Source organism: Leptopilina heterotoma, unplaced genomic scaffold (assembly GCF_015476425.1).
Source record: "Leptopilina heterotoma isolate Lh14 unplaced genomic scaffold, ASM1547642v1 Lhet_198, whole genome shotgun sequence".
Lineage (NCBI taxonomy): Eukaryota > Metazoa > Arthropoda > Insecta > Hymenoptera > Figitidae > Leptopilina > Leptopilina heterotoma.
The window spans coordinates 54182-75472 of record NW_025110914.1 but is presented as its reverse complement, the minus strand read 5'-3'; the positions used below and the strand labels follow the sequence as shown (position 1 = coordinate 75472).

Sequence of the window (21291 nt, the reverse complement as noted above, 5' to 3'; positions counted from 1 at the left end):
TTAAAATAGAAAAAAAGTCGAAATAGTCGTTTATTTAATTCAGTGTCATCACAAAAATTTAATTTTTTATTCTTCTGATCTTTCACTGATTTCTAAATTTAATTATTTAAAACTTGAATCATTTCGTTAAATAAATATTTAAATACTTCTTGTTTGTTTTTATACGGAAATAAAATTTAAAAAATTTCTATTTAAAACCTTCTGAAATTTAATAACTTAAAAATTACAACTTTAATTCTCTTAAAATTCCATTATTTTCTACAATTTTTAATCAAACTTCTTCTTGAAATCAATTATTTTTAATACTTTTCCGAAAGTTCTTAAAGAATTCAATTATTTAAATACAACTTAGAATGTTTTCAGGACCTTAATTTTTGTCAAATAAATCTGTTCATATTGTGACAATAGGCCACAATATAAACAGATTTATTATTTAAATACAAAAATCCAGTTCTTTATAATGATTCTAACTGTTCATGTTTTTTAAGTTATTAATTAATTTTCAAAAAATTATAATAAAGAAATTCTTAAAATTAATTTTTCAAAAATATTTTTAAAATAATTTGTGAAAGATAATAGTTTTTCAATTATATAGAATTGAAAAATTTCCAAACAATTGAGATTTGGTAAATTCTATTAAAAAAATAATTGAATTTTTAAAGAATTTTAATTATTAATATAAACACGATTTCTCCAAAATTTTAATAAATCTAAAAAGTTCATATGTTGTTAAAATGTTAAAAATAATTGTAAAAAATTCTAATGTTATTATTTTTTGTACGTATTTGAATTTTTGGAAATTTGTATTTGAAAATATTGAAAATAATTGAATTTTAAAAAAATTAGAATGCAAAAAATTCTAAGAATTATTTTTTTCAAAAATATTTTAATATAATTTTTTTGAAGCTAATTTTCATTAATTAACATTTTGAAATTTACACTCGAAGATTTTTCATTAAAATTTTTGAGAAATCAATTATTTTCAAATATTACAATTAAAATTCTTTTAAAGTTTATTTTCAAAAATTTTTATCAAACACTTTGAATAAAATCAATTATTTTCAATTAAATTTTACAAAATTTCAATTATTGAAACTTTTTTTTATTGCAAATTTTGAAAATTTATTTAGTATTTATAAAAATAGTTGAATTGTGTCGAAGAAATTATTAAAAATTTTAGGAAATAATTGAATTTTATGGAAATATTTGAATTCTTCCGAGAAATTCAATTAAATATGTTTTGAAAATAATTGAATTACTGCAAAGAATTTTACTATTTATAAAAATAATTTAATTCTTGCGAATAATTTTGCCATTTATAAAAATAATTGAATTGTTTCGAAGGATTTATTAAAATTTTAGAAAATAATTGAATCTATTCGAAATATATATTAAAATTTTTTTTAAATATTAAATTCTTCTGAGGAATTCAATTTCAATTATTTTCAAAATTTGCAATTAAAATTCTTCAAAAGTTGACTTTTAAAAATTTCTATAAAACACTTTTAAAAAAATCAATTATTTTCAATTAAATTTATTACAAAATTTCAATATTTATTGAAACTATTTTCAATGGTAAATTTCGAAAATAAGTTGCATTTTATATTAAAAATTATTGCAATATTCGGAAGAAAAGTCGAAAAAGTCGAAAATGGTATAATATCCGAGGCATGTAGTCATGAAAAAAGTAGAGGTCGCACTATTACCGTCCGTAGTGTATCGTTTTTCTTTGCAAGGCAGTTTTAAATCTTGAGAATTATTAAAATTAATCCCCTTTCGCCTGTGATAAAAATGAAAACTTACATCTATATGGCAAGCTGTGAATGCAAATCCGGTTATCAACGGATATGCTGACAACAGCCGCTTCAGCGTTGCTCGTTATCGTTGGACCATCATTTTTGGTGGGTAAAAATTCAAGACCAGTGACGAACATACTGTGCGCACCAGGAATATGAAGAACTCTTTGTAAACTAAATGCAATGAACATGTCGACACTGCCAGAGAACATTGTTCCCACAGCTACCAATCTTCCATTATCGGAAACTGCCAGCGCTGACAGTGTCTCTTGAAATGGCACCGACTTCATAATAACACCGGCATCGACATTCCAAAGTTGAAGGAAACTAGGATTTTTCCCAACTGTTGCATTCGACAATGTTAATAATTGTGTTTTAGGAACTTTTTCATCGGGATCCCTGAATCGACATCTTTTGTATAAATATTTCATATTTCCAGGCACATTCCAAGTGAGTTCTCTTTTTTTCATTTCACTTTTTATATCCCAAACAAAGGCTTTTCCATCTTTGGCTATTGACACCAGTAAATTACCCTCGGCATTAAAATCTATATCGTCGATTTCTTTTGTGTGAGCTTCTAAATCGTGGAATTTGATAAGTTCAGGGAATTTCCAGAGTCTAATTCGTCCGTCTGTGCCTCCGGTGGCCATTAATTCTCCTTTTGGACAAAGTCGCACGATTCTTTGCAGTGGTTCCGGTTGTCTAGAAAATAATTCTTCAATAAATACGAGTAAAATTACATATGTTCATTAAAATTCCTATCTATATGAATAAAATCAGATTTTTGTCTATGAATTGCTTACAACTAATGTTATGGTACCTTTTTAAAAATTCGCAAATTCAAAATTTTCAATTTTTTCATATATTACAATCAATTTTACTCAAACTTGGTACAGGGTTAATTTTAGTGTTTGTTATCAAGATTTTGTCGCCAAAATAGTAAAATTGCGAAATACAAATTTAAAATTTAGGATTCAAATATTTAAGGGTCAGAAAATCTAAAACTCAAAAATTGTTTTTTTTGTACTTTGGTACATATTGAAATTTTAAACTTATGAAATTTTTGAAAATAAGATTTTGGTTCTAAGAAAAACACATTTATTTTTTTTATTTTTATTTTTCAAAATTTTTTGGTGAATTCTTCTTGTGAGAAATTTTATTATTTTTCAAAATAATTGAATTCTTGCAAAGAATTTTATTAAAATTTTTGAAAATCCTAATTAAATTTTTTTGAAGAATTTCTTTGAATTTTTTTTTAAATAATGGAGTTTCTTAAATAATTTTAATTGAAAATTTTGAAAATAATTGAATTTTTTAGAAAAATTTTATTAAAAATTTTTAAGAAATTGAATTGTTTCGAAGGATTTATTAAAATTTTAGAAAATAATTGATTTTTTTCAAAAAATATTATTAAAAACTAAAAAAAACTGAAGTCTGTCATGAAATTTTATTAAAATTGTTTTAAAAATAATTGAATATTGTTGCAAAAGAATTTTACTATTTATAAAAATAATTGAATTGTTTGGAAGGATTTATTAAAATTTTAGAAAATAATTGAATTCTTTTGAAAAATTTTATAACGAATGAAAAAAAAATTGAATTCTTTCGTAAGATTTTTTTGAAAATTGAATTTTTCCAAGATTTTACTATTTAAAAAAATAATTGAATTGTATGGAAACATTTATTAAAATTTTATAAAATAATGAAATTCTTCCGAAGAATGTTATTATTTATGAAAATAATTAGATTTTTGCGAAGAATAACATTAAAATTTTTGAAATTCTGATAAGAATTAATTTTAAAAAATTTTCAGTTGAAATTTTAGTAAATAATAATTGAATATTAGAAACGTTATAACAGGAATTTTAACAAACAACAGTTTTTAAATGTTTTTATATTGAAATCTTTGAAAATTTTAATCGTTGTAAAAGTAGAATAATATTTAAGTGTTTATTATAAAAATAAGAAATATATTATTTTCCTCTAAAAATTATTAAAGTTTTGAGTAATTTTATTCAAAAATTTTATTAAGAGTTAAATTTTGAAAGAATTGCAGTTGTAATTTTTAGAAATAATTAAATTTGAAAGGGTTTTGTTTATTTGAAATTTTATTTCTATGGAAAAATTAATAAAAAACAATAAGTAACAGTTAAATATTAATTTGACAAAAATATTAAATTTCTTGAATAATTTAATTTAAAAATTGTGAAAAAATTCGATTTTTTAAAAATTGTAATTAAAATATTTTTGTTTTAATTTAAAAAAAAAACAACGCAGAAAGTTTTTTAAAGTAACAATGGCCATTAAAATTTTACGCACGTGTAGTTATGCTAGTCTGAATGATAAGAGAGAAATTTAAAAAGAATTCAAAAATTTTTAAAATACAATCAATTGTTTGATATGAAATATATCACATTTTATGATAAAACTCCTTGATTTCAATTTTTCTTTAAAAGAAATGTATCGAAATGACTTTATTTGAATGAATTTGAAATTAATTTTAATTTACATTCCTTTATTGTCAGAGTTTTAGTTTTGTAAAAGTCATTTCCATACATTTTTAAAAAGAAAAATTGAAAACAAGAAGTTTTATCATAAAAAGTGATATATTTCTAATTAGTGTAATTAAATGACAATTCCACGTGAATCGATCAAGTAAAAATGTTTACTTTCTAGAATTAGCCTGAAACTCTGGAAACTTGTTTTTTATTCAAATAATAAAATTCTAAAATACTGTTAACTTTTTGATAAATAAATTATGTAAATTATGGAGAGCTAAATTTTTATTTTCAAATCCATATAATTTCAACAAAACTTTGACAGATTTTAAGTTTTATATAGTGAATTTTAAACCATTTTTTGTATAGTTTTTAACGATAAATATCTTTTGTCAAAAAATAATTTTTTAATCTCACTTTTCAAAAATAAATCTTATTTTTCCATTTTTACAAAAACTACCAATATTTTAAATTTTTTTATTATTTTGATTAGAAAGCTGAGACTTTCTTTAATAAATTATCTAAAATTTAAAAATGAGACAATGCGTTTTCAAGAAAAAAATTTTTTTTTAAGTTTGTTTTATCTTTTCAAAAGTATATTGTTATTCTATTTTCAAAATTTACATAATTATTACTCACCCGAAATCTGTTTGTATACTGTCCATGGGTTTAATAATTAATTGTAATCGTTTACTTTTGAAATTTGAATTATTGTCTTTAACTTCTTCTATTCTTTCGTGATTATTCGATTGTTCATCACTTTTTTCACTCTGTTTTCGTTGCCTAAGACCTGAATTAAAATTAGCAGATTTTTTCGGAATTTCGCCATTCTCGACAGTGATGATTTTCGAATGTACATTGTATAATTGACAGTGACTCTCCTGACCAGCTGCAATCCAGGATCTTTTCTTATCACTGAATGTAGCACAATTCATCACAACACTTGGTCCTGTTTCATGACGAGTCACTTCTTCGGCAATAAATTGATAACCATCGTGTGACAATTCAAATATTTCCTGTAAAACATTTGGTAACTTGTAAATTTTCGGTTTATTCAACAAAATTCAATAGAATTTTAAAAAATAAAATATAAATCAAACTTCTTGATTATAATTTGTAACTATATTGTATTTTTTGTTATTAATCTTTGTAAAAATATTTATTCAGGGTTGCCACAAAAATTACTTACGAATTTCTTTAATTGTAAAATTATTTAAAAACATCAATTACTTCTTTTTTAAATAAATATTTCATCATTTATTATTATTTTTCCATAGAAATGAAGATTTTAGAAAATTTCAAATTCAAATCTTTTTGAAATTCAATAAATTAGGTATAAGAATATTATTATTAAAAAATTATTATTTTCTGCAATTTTTAGATAAAATTCTTCTTTAAATCAATTATTTTTAATAATTTTAAAATAAATTTGTTTACAATTCAATTTTATGAAATTTCGATTATTCGGAAAATAAAAATAAAAATAAAAATAAAAAAACTTCAAAAGAAACTAAAAACTTCAAATAATTTTAAAAAAATTTAATTAAACTAAATAAAAAAAACTTAATTCTACAAAATTGATAGTTTTACAATTCGATTTTACGAAATATACATTAGAAAATAAAAACTTGAAATAATTTTTAAAAATTTGGATTAAGCTTTTTGAAAAAAATAGTTTCATAGAATTTTTAATTAAAACTATGATAATAATTGAATGTTTCTTAAAATTGAATTCTCATAAAGCATTTTATCAACAAATTTTTAAATAATTGAATTCTTTCCACAAATTTTAATAAAAATTTTAAGAATCATTACATATTTCGAGAAATTCGATTAAAATTGTATTAAAAGTAATTGAAATCTTGCGAAGAATTGAATTTTTTTTGAAAATAATTGAATTAATGCGAAGAATTTTATAAAAAAAAGTTGCAAACAATTGATTTTTTTCGAAAAAATTTATGCAAATTCTATTTTTAATAATTGAATTTCTGTAAAATTTTCATTATTTTAGAAAATAATTGAATATTCGTGTAGAATTTTGTTAAAATTGTTTTTTTGAATTCCTTTGAAATTACATATTATTATTTTGAAAAATAATTGAATGTTTGTGTAGAATATTATTAAAATTTTTGTTTAATAATTAAATTCTTTTGGAAAATTTTATTAAAATAGTAGAATAATGACAATCATTGAATAAAGAAAATTTTTTGAGAATAATTGAAATTTTGCCATAAATTTTATTAAAACTTTTGAAAATAATTGAATACTTGTGATGAATACTATTATTTATGAAAGTAATTGAATTTTGTAATGAATTTGTATTAAAATTTTTGAAAATAATAATTGAATTTCGGCAAAGAATTTTGCTATTTATAAAAATAATTGAAATGTTGACGAGAATTTTTTTTTAATTTTTGAAAAAAAATTTTGAGTTAAAACTACCTAGCGTTGATTACACAGTTAATATTGTATAATATAAGTTGCGGTTTCAACTTTTAGATTGTAAGAGTACTATGTACGAAAGGGCTTGTCCCGTATACTTGTTAAATAAATAAATAAATAAAATAATTGAATTTCTACGATGAATTTTATTAATTTTTAAATATAATTTAATTCTGGCGATGAATATTGTTGTTTATGAAAATAATTGAATTTTGTCATGAATTTTATTAAGATTCCTGAATATAATTGAATTTCGGCGAAGAATTTTGCTATTTATAAAAATAATTGAAATGTTGTCGAGAATTTTTTCTAAAATTTTTGAAAATAATAATTTAATTCCTGTGAAATTTTCATTATTTTAGAAAATAATTGAATATTCGTTAAGAATTTTGTCAAAATTGTTTTTAAATAGGGTAAGTGCGTCAATTGCTGCGGGTGCTTTAGTTTCTGCGGCATTTTAATAATTTAAGTGAATACATTTGTTCAGGGCACAAATAATTTTGAAATTTTTTTTAAAAATTACTTAACGATGTAAGTTTTAAAATAGATATAGGAAGTATATACCAAAACATAATATTTATGTATTTAATTTTAATTAAAAGTTGACGTGTTCAAGGTTTTATTTATTTTCATTGCTAACTTTGCTGGCGGTGCAAAAATACCTACATAAAAAAGGCTTTATTATTGTTTTTAGACTTAAAGTGGTTATTATTATGATGATTTTAGATAAAGAAAACCTTGTTTTAAAAGAAAAATTAAACTTTACTTTATTTTTGTCTGTTATTATATTTTATTTTTAAGAGTAGTAATTAACACAGAATTTGGGCTTGATTTAATTTCTGCGCCCTCAGAAAATCAACTAAGACTGGTTACAATAGACTATCTATTTTGAAAAAGAGCAAGAAAAAATTATTAAAATGAAAGAAAAAATGAAGATTATGGAGGAAAAACTGAATAAAATTTAATAAATACATAAATTAATTAAGGAAGAATTCTGTTATTAAGTTTTAACTAAATATGTTTCAAAAATGTGATAATTCAGAAATTATTTGTTACTTTTGTTAATATATGATATATATTTATTTTTAATAAATTTATATTCTATTCAATTAAACATTGATTAAAATCATTGTCCCATTTTGATTTCATAGTAGTTTGCGGTATTATACACATAAACACGAAATTATGCGCAGAAACTGACCCACAGGAATTAAATTCGCGCAGCAACTGATGCGCAGCAACTGACTCAAACGCGCAGAATTAAACGCATTGAATATTATTTTTAATTCATTAAATTTATTAAAATAAATTATATTTTAGAGATGTTATTTATTGTAAACATATCTTAATAACACAAACTACAAATTTAATAAGACATAAGTTCAATTTGATCAATATAAAAATTATATTTTATAGTTAAAAGACGTCTTGACCAAAATACCGCAGGAATTAGTACACTTACCCTATGTCTTATTAAATTTGTAGTTTGTGTTATTAAGATATGTTTACAATAAATAACATCTCTAAAATATAATTTATTTTAATAAATTTAATGAATTAAAAATAATATTCAATGCGTTTAATTCTGCGCGTTTGAGTCAGTTGCTGCGCATCAGTTGCTGCGCGAATTCAATTCCTGTGGGTCAGTTTCTGCGCATAATTTCGTGTTTATGTGTATAATACCGCAAACTACTATGAAATCAAAATGGGACAATGATTTTAATCAATGTTTAATTGAATAGAATATAAATTTATTAAAATTAAAAATAAATATATATCATATATTAACAAAAGTAACAAATAATTTCTGAATTATCACATTTTTGAAACATTTAGTTAAAACTTAATAACAGAATTCTTCCTTAATTAATTTATGTATTTATTAAATTTTCTTTAGTTTTTCCTCCATAATCTTCATTTTTTCTTTCATTTTCATAATTTTTTCTTGCTCTTTTTCAAAATAGATAGTCTATTGTAACCAGTCTTAGTTGATTTTCTGAGGGCGCAGAAATTAAATCAAGCCCAAATTCTGTGTTAATTACTACTCTTAAAAATAAAATATAATAACAGACAAAAATAAAGTAAAGTTTAATTTTTCTTTTAAAACAAGGTTTTCTTTATCTAAAATCATCATAATAATAACCCTTTTAAGTCTAAAAACAATAATAAAGCCTTTTTTATGTAGGTATTTTTGCACCGCCAGCAAAGTTAGCAATGAAAATAAATAAAACCTTGAACACGTCAACTTTTAATTAAAATAAAATACATAAATATTAAGTTTTGGTATATACTTCCTATATCTATTTTAAAACTTACATCGTTAAGTAATTTTTAAAAAAAATTTCAAAATTATTTGTGCCCTGAACAAATGTATTCACTTAAATTATTAAAATGCCGCAGAAACTGAAGCACCCGCAGCAATTGACGCACTTACCCTATTCTTTCGAAAATTTTTCGAAAAACATATTTTTGTCCTTTGTACTGGTGTATTCCACGTCAGTTCAACACAAAAAATTTTATTAGGTTTTGGGATTCGGTTGAAATTGGGTAGATTATATCCTCTGGTGGTAATAAATAAAATCCCCAAGCGATTTTAAAAAATTTCAAAAATTGGCGGACATATTGGATTTTTAATTTTTTTGTACCTTTTTTTTTAAAAATATATATCTCTGCTTGTTCTTAACGGATTTTAGTTTAGGACCTCTTAAATTGTTCGTATTGAAATATAAATTTATTTAAAAAATTAAAATTAAAAAAATTATTTAATTTTTTTGTTTAAAAAATTAATTTAATTTTTTGAAATCCATAGAAAAAATATGCTACCTTCAATTTTGATCATTTTTTTACCATTTGTAGCCATAAATGTGTTGAACTTGTTCTAAAATTTTTATCGTGGGACCGCCAGTAGTTTTTGAGAAAAAAAATAAAACGTAAATCCTCGCATAGCGCTGTAGCGCTCAGTTTTAATGCCGCACGATTGTAAATGGAATTTTAATGAAAGTACGAGTTTTTATTAACCCTAGAACTAAAATATGATTTTTTTATAGACTAACGAAAAACTGGGGTGGTTTGGTACCCCAGATTTGAAACAATTGTAAAAGGTTACCTTTTTTGTAATTTTTTTAATTTGTCAACAATGTGGCTAATTTGAAAAAATTAAACGGATTTTAAAAGGTAAATAAAGAAAAACTGTAAGACCTCGGAAACTCCCCCGTAAAAAATAGAAACCTCCTTTGTAATAAATGATTTTTATTCTATTTTAAAATCATTTAACATTTGTATATATTGTAAATAATATTTAAATTTTCAAGTTGCCTTAATCAAAATAAAATTGTCTCTATTTACCTTTGAAAATCCGTTTAATTTTTTCAAATTAACCACATTGTTGACAAATTAAAAAAATTACAAAAAAGGTAACCTTTTACAATTGTTTCAAATCTGGGGTACCAAACCACCCCAGTTTTTCGTTAGTCTATAAAAAAATCATATTTTAGTTCTAGGGTTAATCAAAACTCGTACTTTCATTAAAATTCCATTTACAATCGTGCGGCATTAAAACTGAGCGCTACAGCGCTATGCGAGGATTTACGTTTTATTTTTTTTCTCAAAAACTACTGGCTGTCCCACGATGAAAATTTCAGGACAAGTTCAACACATTTATGTCTACAAATGGTAAAAAAATGATCAAAATTGAAGGTAGCATATTTTTTCTATGGCTTTTCAAAAAATTAAATTAATTTTTTAAACAAAAAATTTAAATAATTTTTTTAATTTTAATTTTTTAAATAAAAGTATATTTCAATACGAACAATATTTAAGAGGTCATAAACTAAAATCCGTTAAGAACAAGCACAGATATATATTTTTCAAAAAAAAGTACAAAAAAATTAAAAATCCAATATGTCCGCCAATTTTTGAAATTTTTTAAAATCGCTTGGGGATTTTATTTATTACCACCAGAGGATATAATCTACCCAATTTCAACCGAATCCCAAAACCTAATAAAATTTTTTGTGTTGAACTGACGTGGAATACACCAATAACTTTACAATATTGAATTTTAAATGTTTTAAAACAATAACGTTTTCCAAAAAAAAAATCGAAATATATTTCAAATTGGAAAAAAATAGTTTAAGTTTCGTGAAGAAGAAAACTAAAAATGTCGCATTCAAATTCAAAATCGTCGAGTCTATTTAAACAAGCGGTTATTCAAATCGGAGCCGGAGGTTCGGCAGGTTTTGTGGAAGTCTGCATTATGCATCCAATGGATCTCGTGAAGACGAGATTTCAACTTCAAGTGAAAACAAATAAAGTTGATCCTTTATATTATACTGGTGAGTATATTATAATGGTCATTCGGTTAAATTCAATGAAATTAGGAATTTCACAAAATTTGTCTTCGTCATCTCATGCCTTTTGTTTATTCAAAACTTTTAGTAAATTATCGATTCACACTTAACTATTGTTATTAACTGAAAAAAAATTTTAAAAAAGGAAACAAAATCTATTTTTTCTAAAGCGATAAACTTCTTAATTGAAATATTTCATAATAAAATTAATACATCTACAGTGGTATCTCTCAATAGAGCAATTCCACGTAAACTGTTGTAATCGAATAACAGAACCAAAATAGAACATACCCAAACAGAAATGGCTCATCAATATTATGTCAAATTGATCGTCAAATTTTCGTATAATTAATTTCTCGAATTGACAAAAATGAAAAATTTAGAAAATTAAAAAAAAAATATTTTTTAAATTTTGAATTTCACATTTTGATCATTTTTTGACGTCAGTTTGACATAATTTTGACATTAATTTGACGATAATATTTGTCAGTACTAAATTAATTTTTTGAAGATAATTTTCAATAAATTTACCATTTTCTAATTTTTATTTGAAGATTTTCCATTAAAACTTTCGAGAATTTAATTATTTTTAGAATTTGCAATTAAAATTCTTCAAACTTATATTTTCAAAATATTTTATAAAATACTTTAACCGAGAGCTGTAAAATGAATAATAGTTAAAGTAATTATATTTTGGTTGAACAATAAAATTTAACCCTAGTAAAAGTAATCATCCGTAATCACACGTAATTTTTTTAATAGGGTATAAATTTATACAAAAATTTTTTTTTATTTTTACGAAATTTTGACATTTTTAATTTAAAGTAAAATTTTTTTGTTCTATAACGAACATTAGAATATATTATTAAATTATCTACTTTTCAATTACATTTTATCATTAAATTGAAAAATTTTGTCTTTCATCAAATCTACGTCAATTTTATCTCAATTTAAAGAAAATTGATCTTTAATAGATAAATGCATAAAATCTAAAATATAATAATATTAATTATTATTACAATTATTTAACGCTTAAAAAATTGTCAAATTTTTGAAAAATTGCAATCATTGATTATAATATTGACGACATTGTAATATTATATTTATTTAGTATTGACGTTGGTTAATTGAAGATTTCTCTTTTTGGTATAAAATTTTTTATTTCGAATATCAACTTCAATTTTTAAAAAATTTCAGATTCAAAATTAAAAAAAATTCTTTTATTAACTAATTAAAGGGAGGATGTACCGATATTTTTAACTATTAGTGTATGGAGAAAAAATATTAAATATTCCGTAAAATTTTATTATTGTAATTTTTTGTGAAAAATAAAATCGTGGTCATAAGATAAAATTTAAAAAACATTTTGACCTAATTTTAATTAATTTTACTAGCCAAACTATCCGCGCGCAAGCGCGCGGGAATGTTGTATGGGGCTGGTTATTTTAAACAATTTAAAAAATTTTAAAGAAATAATTATTATAATCTAACAAAGAGATTTAACTAACTAAAATTCAAATAATTTGACTCAATGGTCTCAATTTAAATAGAATTTACATTACTAGACTTAAACTATGGCTAGAACAATTACAATTAGTATCTGGGTCATCTTTTGCATTGCTTATTTTATAAAGCCATTTTAAATTAAATACATTTTTAAGAAATAATAATTATTACACACTGAAAAAAGTTTTACTTGAAATAGCGATAAGTTTCTCTAGAATAACAAAAGTATTAATTGAAGCACTGAAAAATTTCGCTACTAAAGTGAAATCTGTAGTTCATCCAGCTAAATATTTTTTGCCGTGCATAACAAAGAAAGAATTAAATTAACATCAGATTTTCTACATTCAAAAAAAAAACGAATTCAAATAGAAATTAATTATTTTACAACTCAACCAAATTCACCCCAGAAATCACTGAATTCGATAATTTAGAAGAAAGTCAGACAAAAGCAGGGTTCCTACAGAATCTGGAAATCATGGAAATCATGGAAATGGTATGGAATTTTTAAAAGGCTTCTGGAAATCAGGGAAATCATGAAAAAGGCCTGGAATTTTTAAAAGTTTCTAAATTTTTTCAGTTTTCCATTTTTTCTCATGAATAAAAATTCAAATAATAATAAAGCTAAATTGTATAAAAGAGAAGAAAAAATGTTGAATTTTAAGAAATTCGATTTTTCGGATTTTTGATAATTTTAAATAATTTTTGATTTTTTACCAAAGAGTCAAGACAATTTAATAAGTAAAGTACTTTCCAAAAGCACAAAAATAATGAAGCTAAATCCCATAAAAGAGAAGAAAAAATGTAGAATTTTAAGAAAATCGGATTTTTGAATTTTTTTTGAATTTTTGATAATTTTAGATTTTTTACCAAAGAATCGAGAGTTTTGAATAAGTAAAGTATTTTCCAAAAGCACAAAAATAATAAAGTTCAATCCCATAAAAGAGAGGTAAAAATGTTGTATTCTAAGGAATTCGGATTTTTGAATTTTTTTGCAATTTTAGATACTTTTAGATTTTTTACCAAAGAGTCGAGAGTTTTAAATAAGTAAAGTATTTTCCAAAAGCACAAAAATAATAAAGCTAAATCCCATAAAAGAGAGGAAAAAATGTTGAATATTAAGAAATTCAGATTTTTGAATTTTTTCGAATTTTTGATAATTTTAGATTTTTTACCAAAGAGTCGAGACTATTAAATAAGTAAAGTATTTTCCAAAAGCACAAAAATAATAAAGCTAAATCCCATAAAAAAAGAGAAAAAATGTTGAATTTTAAGAAAATCGGATTTTTGAATTTTTTCGAATTTTCGATAATTTTGGATTTTTTACCAAAGAGTCGAGACTATTAAATAAGTAAAGTATTTTCCAAAAGCACAAAAATAATGAAGCTAAATCCCATAAAAAAAGAGAAAAAATGTTGAATTTTAAGAAATTCGGTTTTTTGAATTTTTGATAATTTTCGATAATTTTAGATTTTTTACCAAAGAGTCGAGACTATTGAATAAGTAAAGTATTTTCCACATTAAAAGGTTTGACATTAAAAAATATATAAAAAATGCCAATACTTAACCCACAAAATTTAATTTTTAAAACAAACAAATGAATGCAGATAATTTGCTAACGGAAAGGAAACTTACGATTATTATAATGTATTTTCTCCTAAAAATTCATAGATTTTGAAATTCTCATGTGTAATTTTGAAGAAATTATATTTTTGCATCCACAAAAAATTGCCTAATGAAAAATTTGATTTTTACTACTTTTTAAGCATTAGTTTTGAGAAAAAAATTGTTTCTTAGATATAATTTTTTTTATATAATTCTGAAAAATTCTATTAAAATTCATCAAAAGAAATCAATTATTAAAAAATTTGATGATATAATCTTATATAAGAATTCAATTTTAAGAAACATTCAATTGTTATTATTTTCATAAATAATAAAAATTTCAGAGGAATTCAATTATTTTTAATACAATATTTTAAATCAAATTCATCGAAAAATGTAATTATTCTTAAAAATTTTATTAAAATTCGTCAAAAGAATTCAATTATTTAAAAATTTATTAATAAAATTCTTTATGAGAATTTGATTTTAAGAAACATTAAAATATTCAATAAATTATTTTATTATTTAAATAATTGAATTCTCGTAGAATTTTCTAAAAAAAATTGATTGATAATTCGACTTTTTTAAAATTATTTAAAGTTCTTATTTCCTAAAATATATTTATGTAATTAAGGAATTTTCGAAAAATCGAAATTTCGTAAAATTGAATAATTAATGGATTTGAGAATTCTCAAAAAACTTTATCAAAAATTATTAAAATTACTAAAATTGTAGAAAATAATAATTGAATAAAAATTATGAAATTAATTTTAAAGAAGTTGCAGTATCAATATTTTTATAATGCAAAATAATGATTTTATCACTCGGTCATCTTTAATTATTATTAAACATGGAGAAATTGATTACTCTGAGTCGAAGACTCGGAGTGATCATTTTCTTCATGTTTTCTGTTAAATATTCTTATAAGTTATTTAATTCCAAAAAGTTTGTACTTGAAATTTTTTAAAAACTTTTCAAAATTTTTTCAAAATTTTTTTCAAAATTAAATTTTTGTAGCAACTCCGATTATTATTTTCTCCTGAATTGGCATCGTTTCTTTTTAAAACTGCATTTTAAATGATATTCTATAAAATGATATTCTATAAAAGCGAGAAAGAAACTCTAGAATAATGTCAATTGAAAAAATTTACTATTCAGGAATCGGAGACTGTATGAAAAAGATGTACAAAAATGAAGGCCTCGCTTCTTTCTGGAAAGGAATATTACCGCCAATTTTATCTGAAACTCCAAAAAGAGCCGTGAAGGTAATAATTGGTTAATAGAAAAGAATTAAAATAATTTCAGTATTCAATCTAAATTTAAACAGACAAGAGTAAAATTACCTTTTTTCACAGTTCTTTTCTTTCGAGCAATATAAACCGCTTTTCCTCTTTGGTGCCAGTGCTCCAACTCCCATAGTAAGTAATATAATTATTTATTCATATATTTTTTCCATAATGAAAAAGTTTTCATATTATCTTCATTTATCTCAGATTATAGAGAACATAACTTATAATAACAATTCAAATGTGTTTTCAATTAGACATTCGCATTGGCTGGATTTTTCGCTGGCATGACGGAAGGTATATTCGTAAATCCATTTGAAGTTATTAAAGTGCAATTGCAGTCGAATCGTAAGAAGATGACTGAAACTCCATCGACGTTCGCTGTGACAAGAGAGATTATTAGAAAAAATGGATTTGGTTTTAATGGTCTTAATAAGGGATTAAGTGCAACAGTTATGAGAAATGGCGTTTTTAATTTAGTTTACTTAGGATTTTATCATTCCGTTAAAGGCTATCTTCCAGTGAGCAACGATCCGAAATTGAATTTTTTAATGAAGGTACGTTTTAATAATATTTAATATGTACCTATTTCTATTAACTTTTCGAACTCTCAACTATCAAGTTTATAGAGTTTTTTTTTTTTTTTTAAATGTATTATTTTTTAAAAAATGTAATTTTTTTTTTTTCTTCAAAAATACTAATATTTCAAAATAAGTTTTGAATGTAATAGAATTAAATTCTTTCAACTATCAAAAATTTATTTCAATGAAATTTGACAAAACTTTTAATTGATTCAATTTTTTTTTGGATTATTTTCGAGAATTCAATTATTTTCATTTGAAAATCAGTTTGAAATAGAATGCCTCGCTTAGAATATAAAAATAATTAATTTAATCATTAATTGCGTCACTGATTATACGTAATATGTATTACTTAATTTAATTATTCCTAATTACCGGAATGAATATTTTTTGGAACTTGTTTAGGTCGGCATTGGTTTTTCGGCTGGAACAATGGCCTCTTGTTTAAATATTCCATTCGACGTGGCCAAAAGTCGTATTCAAGGGTCACAAAATAATGAGTATAGAGGAACGTTAAGAACAATCGCTACTGTTTATAGACAAGAAGGGTATGTATATTAAAAATATATAATTGTAAATCTTTTAGGACAGGGTTGCCACAAAAATTTTATTTTGTTTTTCCCTGACTTTTCCCTGATTTCTATGACTTGTGGCAATCCTGTAGGATGATTTGCACAAAAAAACTTCGAATACCAATTTTATTAATAATTTAAAATTATTTATTACTTAGTCATTAATTTTTATTTTTGAAGTAAAATAGAAAAATATGAATTTTTCAAATATTTCCAACAGATTCAGAGCCCTTTACAAAGGATTATTACCAAAAGTTTTACGACTAGGTCCTGGCGGAGCAATAATGTTAGTTGTCTATGACTACATGCACGCTTACCTCACAGTCAAGCTGAAGAATTAAATACTATCTTTCTTTCTATTCACAATAATTGTAATTGACGACGTTTCAATGTTATCGGACAATCGAACTAGTCTTTCTGCATATTCGTCGAAAAAAGAAAACAAAACAAAAGAACAAATACACTTTTTTCAATATCACCAAAACATTGTGTTCCTTTTCACACAGAAAACATCAAAATAACTCTGAAACACAGAATTCGGTGCAATGAGAACTAAACATCCAAAACAGTTTCAAGCCAATTTTCAAGATCCACAGATTTTGTTGGTACAGTACCAAATGTGTACATAGGCTCTACAAAAAAAACGTAATTTTTCAATCTATTTTATACTTTAGAATAAATTAAAAATAGTTAAATGTTGTAAAATGATTGAAAAAAATTTTATATTTTTGTACTTTGAGAATAAATATAGAAGAAACAAATGGTTTCTCTAAAGGTAAATTTACTTTTGAATTTCTTTGATCTGCATAACATATTTTTTGTTTGAAAAAAAGAAACACCTTCATTAGTTGATTTTCATTTAATTACTTTTACTAATTTTGTTCTAAGGCTGCGTCTGCAACAGAATAAATAATGTGTAGAAAATTGTGTAATATATAGTGTAATTGCCCCTGACAGTTGTCAATGCCAAAAACAATACACATTACACTACCAATTACACATTATTTTTTTCTATTGTAGACGCAGCCTAATTATTTACATTTTTTTCAACTAACCTATAGGCCAGTGGTTTATAATAAAAATTTGTTCCAACTTTTCGAAATTCAAATTTAATTTCCTTTTTATATATTTTCTATTATTTTTCATTTCTTAATTCATTAGGTACAATTTTGTGTGTCTTTTAAATTTATTTTTTTTATTTTTAATTTCTTAATTTTATATATTTTTATTTTAAATTTACTGTTTCTACTAATTTTTATTTTAAAAAAGCGTCTATTAGTTCGTTTAAAAGTAGAAAAAAATTTTTTTTTATTAATCCATCTTAATTAATTTTATTTATTGCATTATTTTGATAAATTCCCTAATAAAAAAATCATTTAGATTTTTAAAGCAAATTTTTATTAAAAACTACTTGTCCGATTGTATTAGTTTTGTTGTTTTCCTACAATTTGAATATACATAATTAATAAAATATAATTAAATTGAAAATCATTAAAATAGAATATATTTAATATAATTATTTAAACCGTATAAAGGCCTCGTAAAAATTACTACTAAACATAAAAAAACGAATGTAAAAAATTACAAACAATTAACTTTAATTAATTCATTCAATATTGTTTGGAATCCATAAATTATATAAATAAAAGTTAATTAACTAACATTAAAATTGAAAAGTATTAATGGAAAATAGTTTTACCTTTTATTTTCGATTTGGAAATAACTTGAGAAAGCATAGGAATTTTTGAAATCGGTGCATCCATTGTTAAAAGAGTGTCTAATTCATCTTCAAGGTTATCAATTTCCGAAGTTTTATCATTTTTACAATCACCAGAAGCATTTTTCTCATCAATTTCTGTTCTTTCTTCATTACTCACTGTAATTGTCAATTCTGTATCCTAAAAAGAATAATTAAATTTAATACATATAATCTATTTTTCAATAAAGAGTTAAAATAATAAAAGTATTTTATTTTAATTTTTACTTTAAAACCTTTTGCAATTTAATTCTTTTTATAAATTCTTACAGCAATTCTTCCAATATTCAATTATTTTCTAGAATTTTTAAATAAAATTCTTCACTAAATCAATTACTTTTGATAATTTTTAGAAAATTCTTCGAGAATTTAATTATTATTCAAGAAAAAGAAAGTTTATTTAAAATTCGTCTAAAATTTAATTGTTTTAAACTCAATAAATATTACAAAATTTATATTCTTCGAAAGTTTTTTAATTAAATAATAGGTACATAATATTCAAAAAATCAAATAATTTTTTTAAAAAAATCAATTAAAATTTTTCCAAGAAATAAGTTCAATAATAATTTATTGTTTAAAATTTAATTGTTTTAAACTCAATAAATATTACAAAATTTATATTCTTCGAAAGTTTTTTAATTAAATAATAGGTACATAATATTCAAAAAATCAAATAATTTTTTTAAAAACATCAATTACAATTTTTCCAAGAAATAAGTTCAATAATAATTTATTGTTTTCAGTACTTTCAGAGGATACTAAAAAGAAGAATGTTTGTAAAATTTCTAGAAATTTGTTAATTTTCCACTATTTTTTTATTAAAAAAACTCTGCTATTGTTAAAATTCATAAAAATGGAAAAACAAGTCTAAAGAAATAAATTTTGGAAAGTATTTTAAATTAAATTTTTTAAATGAATTTTATAATTTTACTTTTTAGTACTAAAAAATTGTCAAATTAGAACAAAGGGGGCTTTAGATCAAAGTCGTTTTTACGTATTAAATTAAAACAAATACCGATTCAGTAACAAAAATTGTTTGTAAATTATTTATTGTTAATTAATTATTTTTAAAGAGCTTAAAGAAATTCTTCAAACGAATTTAATTATTTTCAAAAAAAATTGTAATAAAATTCTAAAAATTTTATTATTTTCTAAAAATGTTAATAAAATTGAATAATTAAATGTTAAATTTCAATTATTAAGAAACAAGATTATTTTAAAAACTTGAAAGAAATTGTTTATAAAATTCGATTACTTTCAAAATTTTCAATAAAAATAATTAAAGAAACTCCAATATTTAAAAAAAAAAATTCGAAAAAATCCTTCAAAAGAATTTAATTAGGATTTTTTAAAATTTTTAGTAAAATCCTTTGCGACAATTCATTTATTTCCATAAATAATAACATTTTTTGCAAGAATTTAATGATTTTTAAAACACTAATTTTAAAATTGAAAATATTTAAAAAGAAAAATTATTTCAAAAGTTAGAAAACAAAAAAGCAAACAACTAACATCAAATTGACAAACAGATTATATCGGAATACAATGATTATTAATATAGATAGAAGATTGGAAAAAATTTCAGCTTTCCAATGAAAATAATTTTAAAAAATAATAAAAAATGAGGTAGTTTCTGTAAAAATTGAAAATTGTCGTTTTTATTATTTATAAATTGTTTTTGACCATGGATTACGTTTCCGGGTTGTTACTAACTCCAAATGACACATTCCAATTTTTGGCAAAAAAATTTTAATTTCTTCGACATGTAATGTAAAACATTTTATTTATTGACTCCCTGAAGAGGAAATCGTTTTGATTTTGAAACGTTGGAGTGAATTTTATATTAAATAACCATTTGTCCGAATGTATTCGTGTAAAAAATTTATTACTTTTACCTACTAATTGAAAAATAAGATTTATTTTTCAAAAAAGAGGAATTAAAAGCGTTTTACCTAAAAAAATTTTCTGCACTAAAAAGTACAGAAAAATACTTTAAAATTCACTGTATAAAAATTATAAAATCTAAAATAGAAAATTTTCTATAGAATTTGTATGCATTTGAACATCTAATTTTTTTTATTAGATCAATTCACATAGAATTGATCAGTAAAGAAATTGATTAAGTAAAACGAACAAAAAAAAGAGAATTTCGAATGACAAGGATACATACATCTTTCTGTGTTTTACTATCTTCAAATTCCCTACGAACATTGGACTTGGTATCATTTTTTAAATACGTCAAATCGTGTGACAAAAGTCCACAAGATTTGCAGCAGCCCGAACAACAATCGTCCTTGGAATTGTACGTTCTGTCATCTGAAACAGTGGCTTTGACATAACTTAAGAACTCCTCCTCTGATTCCTCGTTTCTTTCGTTTTCCTCGTCGGAAAAAGAATGTATTTTTGGTTGAGGGGGAGGCAAGTGCTTCTGTATCCTTGCTTCCTTTTCCTCCTCTGTCTCGTCAATTTTTTTACGACTATTTCTAAATTTCGCTTTACGAAGATGTGATCTAACGTCCTTTCCGAACATTGAAGGTTTCGCTCCAGACGTGCGAGGCTTTCGCTCCGGTCTTCTTTTCTGACTACTTTAAAATACAATAAATTATTTATATTTTTCATTTATTATTAGAATCGTTCAATCCACTTTTCACGAGTTCTAATTGAAAATCAATCTCAATATTTAATTTATTTAAATACATACCTTGGCTCTGCCATTTTATATAAATAATTATGTTTCTCTTTAATTAGATAGAAAGTTTATTCGTATTTTAAAGCACTTATTGGAGGTGACACTTTTTTTTTTACAAATTTAATAATATTAATGTTTACGTCAGTGATTGTTTACACTTTATAAATTAGAAAAAAAAGTGAATGAAAGAAATAAATATTTTTTATTTTAATAT

At 22.7% G+C, this 21291-nt stretch overlaps 3 protein-coding genes across 5 annotated transcripts in view; 1 reads left to right on the top strand and 2 right to left on the bottom strand.

Annotated features, from left to right (window-relative positions):
• The window catches only part of LOC122501049 (prolactin regulatory element-binding protein-like), a 5914-nt gene extending 685 nt beyond the window's left edge, over positions 1-5229 (bottom strand). Inside the window, exons 1-2 of the mRNA XM_043610280.1 lie at positions 4989-5229; positions 1804-2511 (exon numbers count right to left, since the gene is read on the bottom strand). Coding sequence (XP_043466215.1) covers positions 1804-2511; positions 4989-5229 — 949 coding nt within the window. The remainder of the gene's footprint in view (positions 1-1803; positions 2512-4988) is intronic.
• LOC122501037 (mitochondrial 2-oxodicarboxylate carrier-like) overlaps positions 1-17145 on the top strand; it is a 21435-nt gene extending 4290 nt beyond the window's left edge. Inside the window, exons 1-6 of one of the 3 annotated variants that reach the window (XM_043610262.1) lie at positions 5262-5324; positions 15352-15458; positions 15549-15611; positions 15737-16036; positions 16466-16608; positions 16853-17145. In XM_043610262.1, coding sequence (XP_043466197.1) covers positions 15366-15458; positions 15549-15611; positions 15737-16036; positions 16466-16608; positions 16853-16973 — 720 coding nt within the window. In that variant the 5' untranslated portion in view covers positions 5262-5324; positions 15352-15365 and the 3' untranslated portion in view covers positions 16974-17145. Of the gene's footprint in view, positions 1-5261; positions 5325-10839; positions 11071-15351; positions 15459-15548; positions 15612-15736; positions 16037-16465; positions 16609-16852 lie in introns of those variants that run through there. The other 2 variants (XM_043610260.1, XM_043610261.1) reach the window with 2 other exon arrangements.
• LOC122501038 lies at positions 16757-21291 on the bottom strand. Its single transcript, XM_043610265.1, has 4 exons — positions 21090-21291; positions 20559-20973; positions 18332-18530; positions 16757-17264 (listed from the first exon to the last, which is right to left on the bottom strand). The coding sequence occupies exons 1-4, from the start codon at positions 21101-21103 to the stop codon at positions 17185-17187; spliced, it is 708 nt and encodes a 235-aa protein (XP_043466200.1). The 5' UTR covers positions 21104-21291; the 3' UTR covers positions 16757-17184.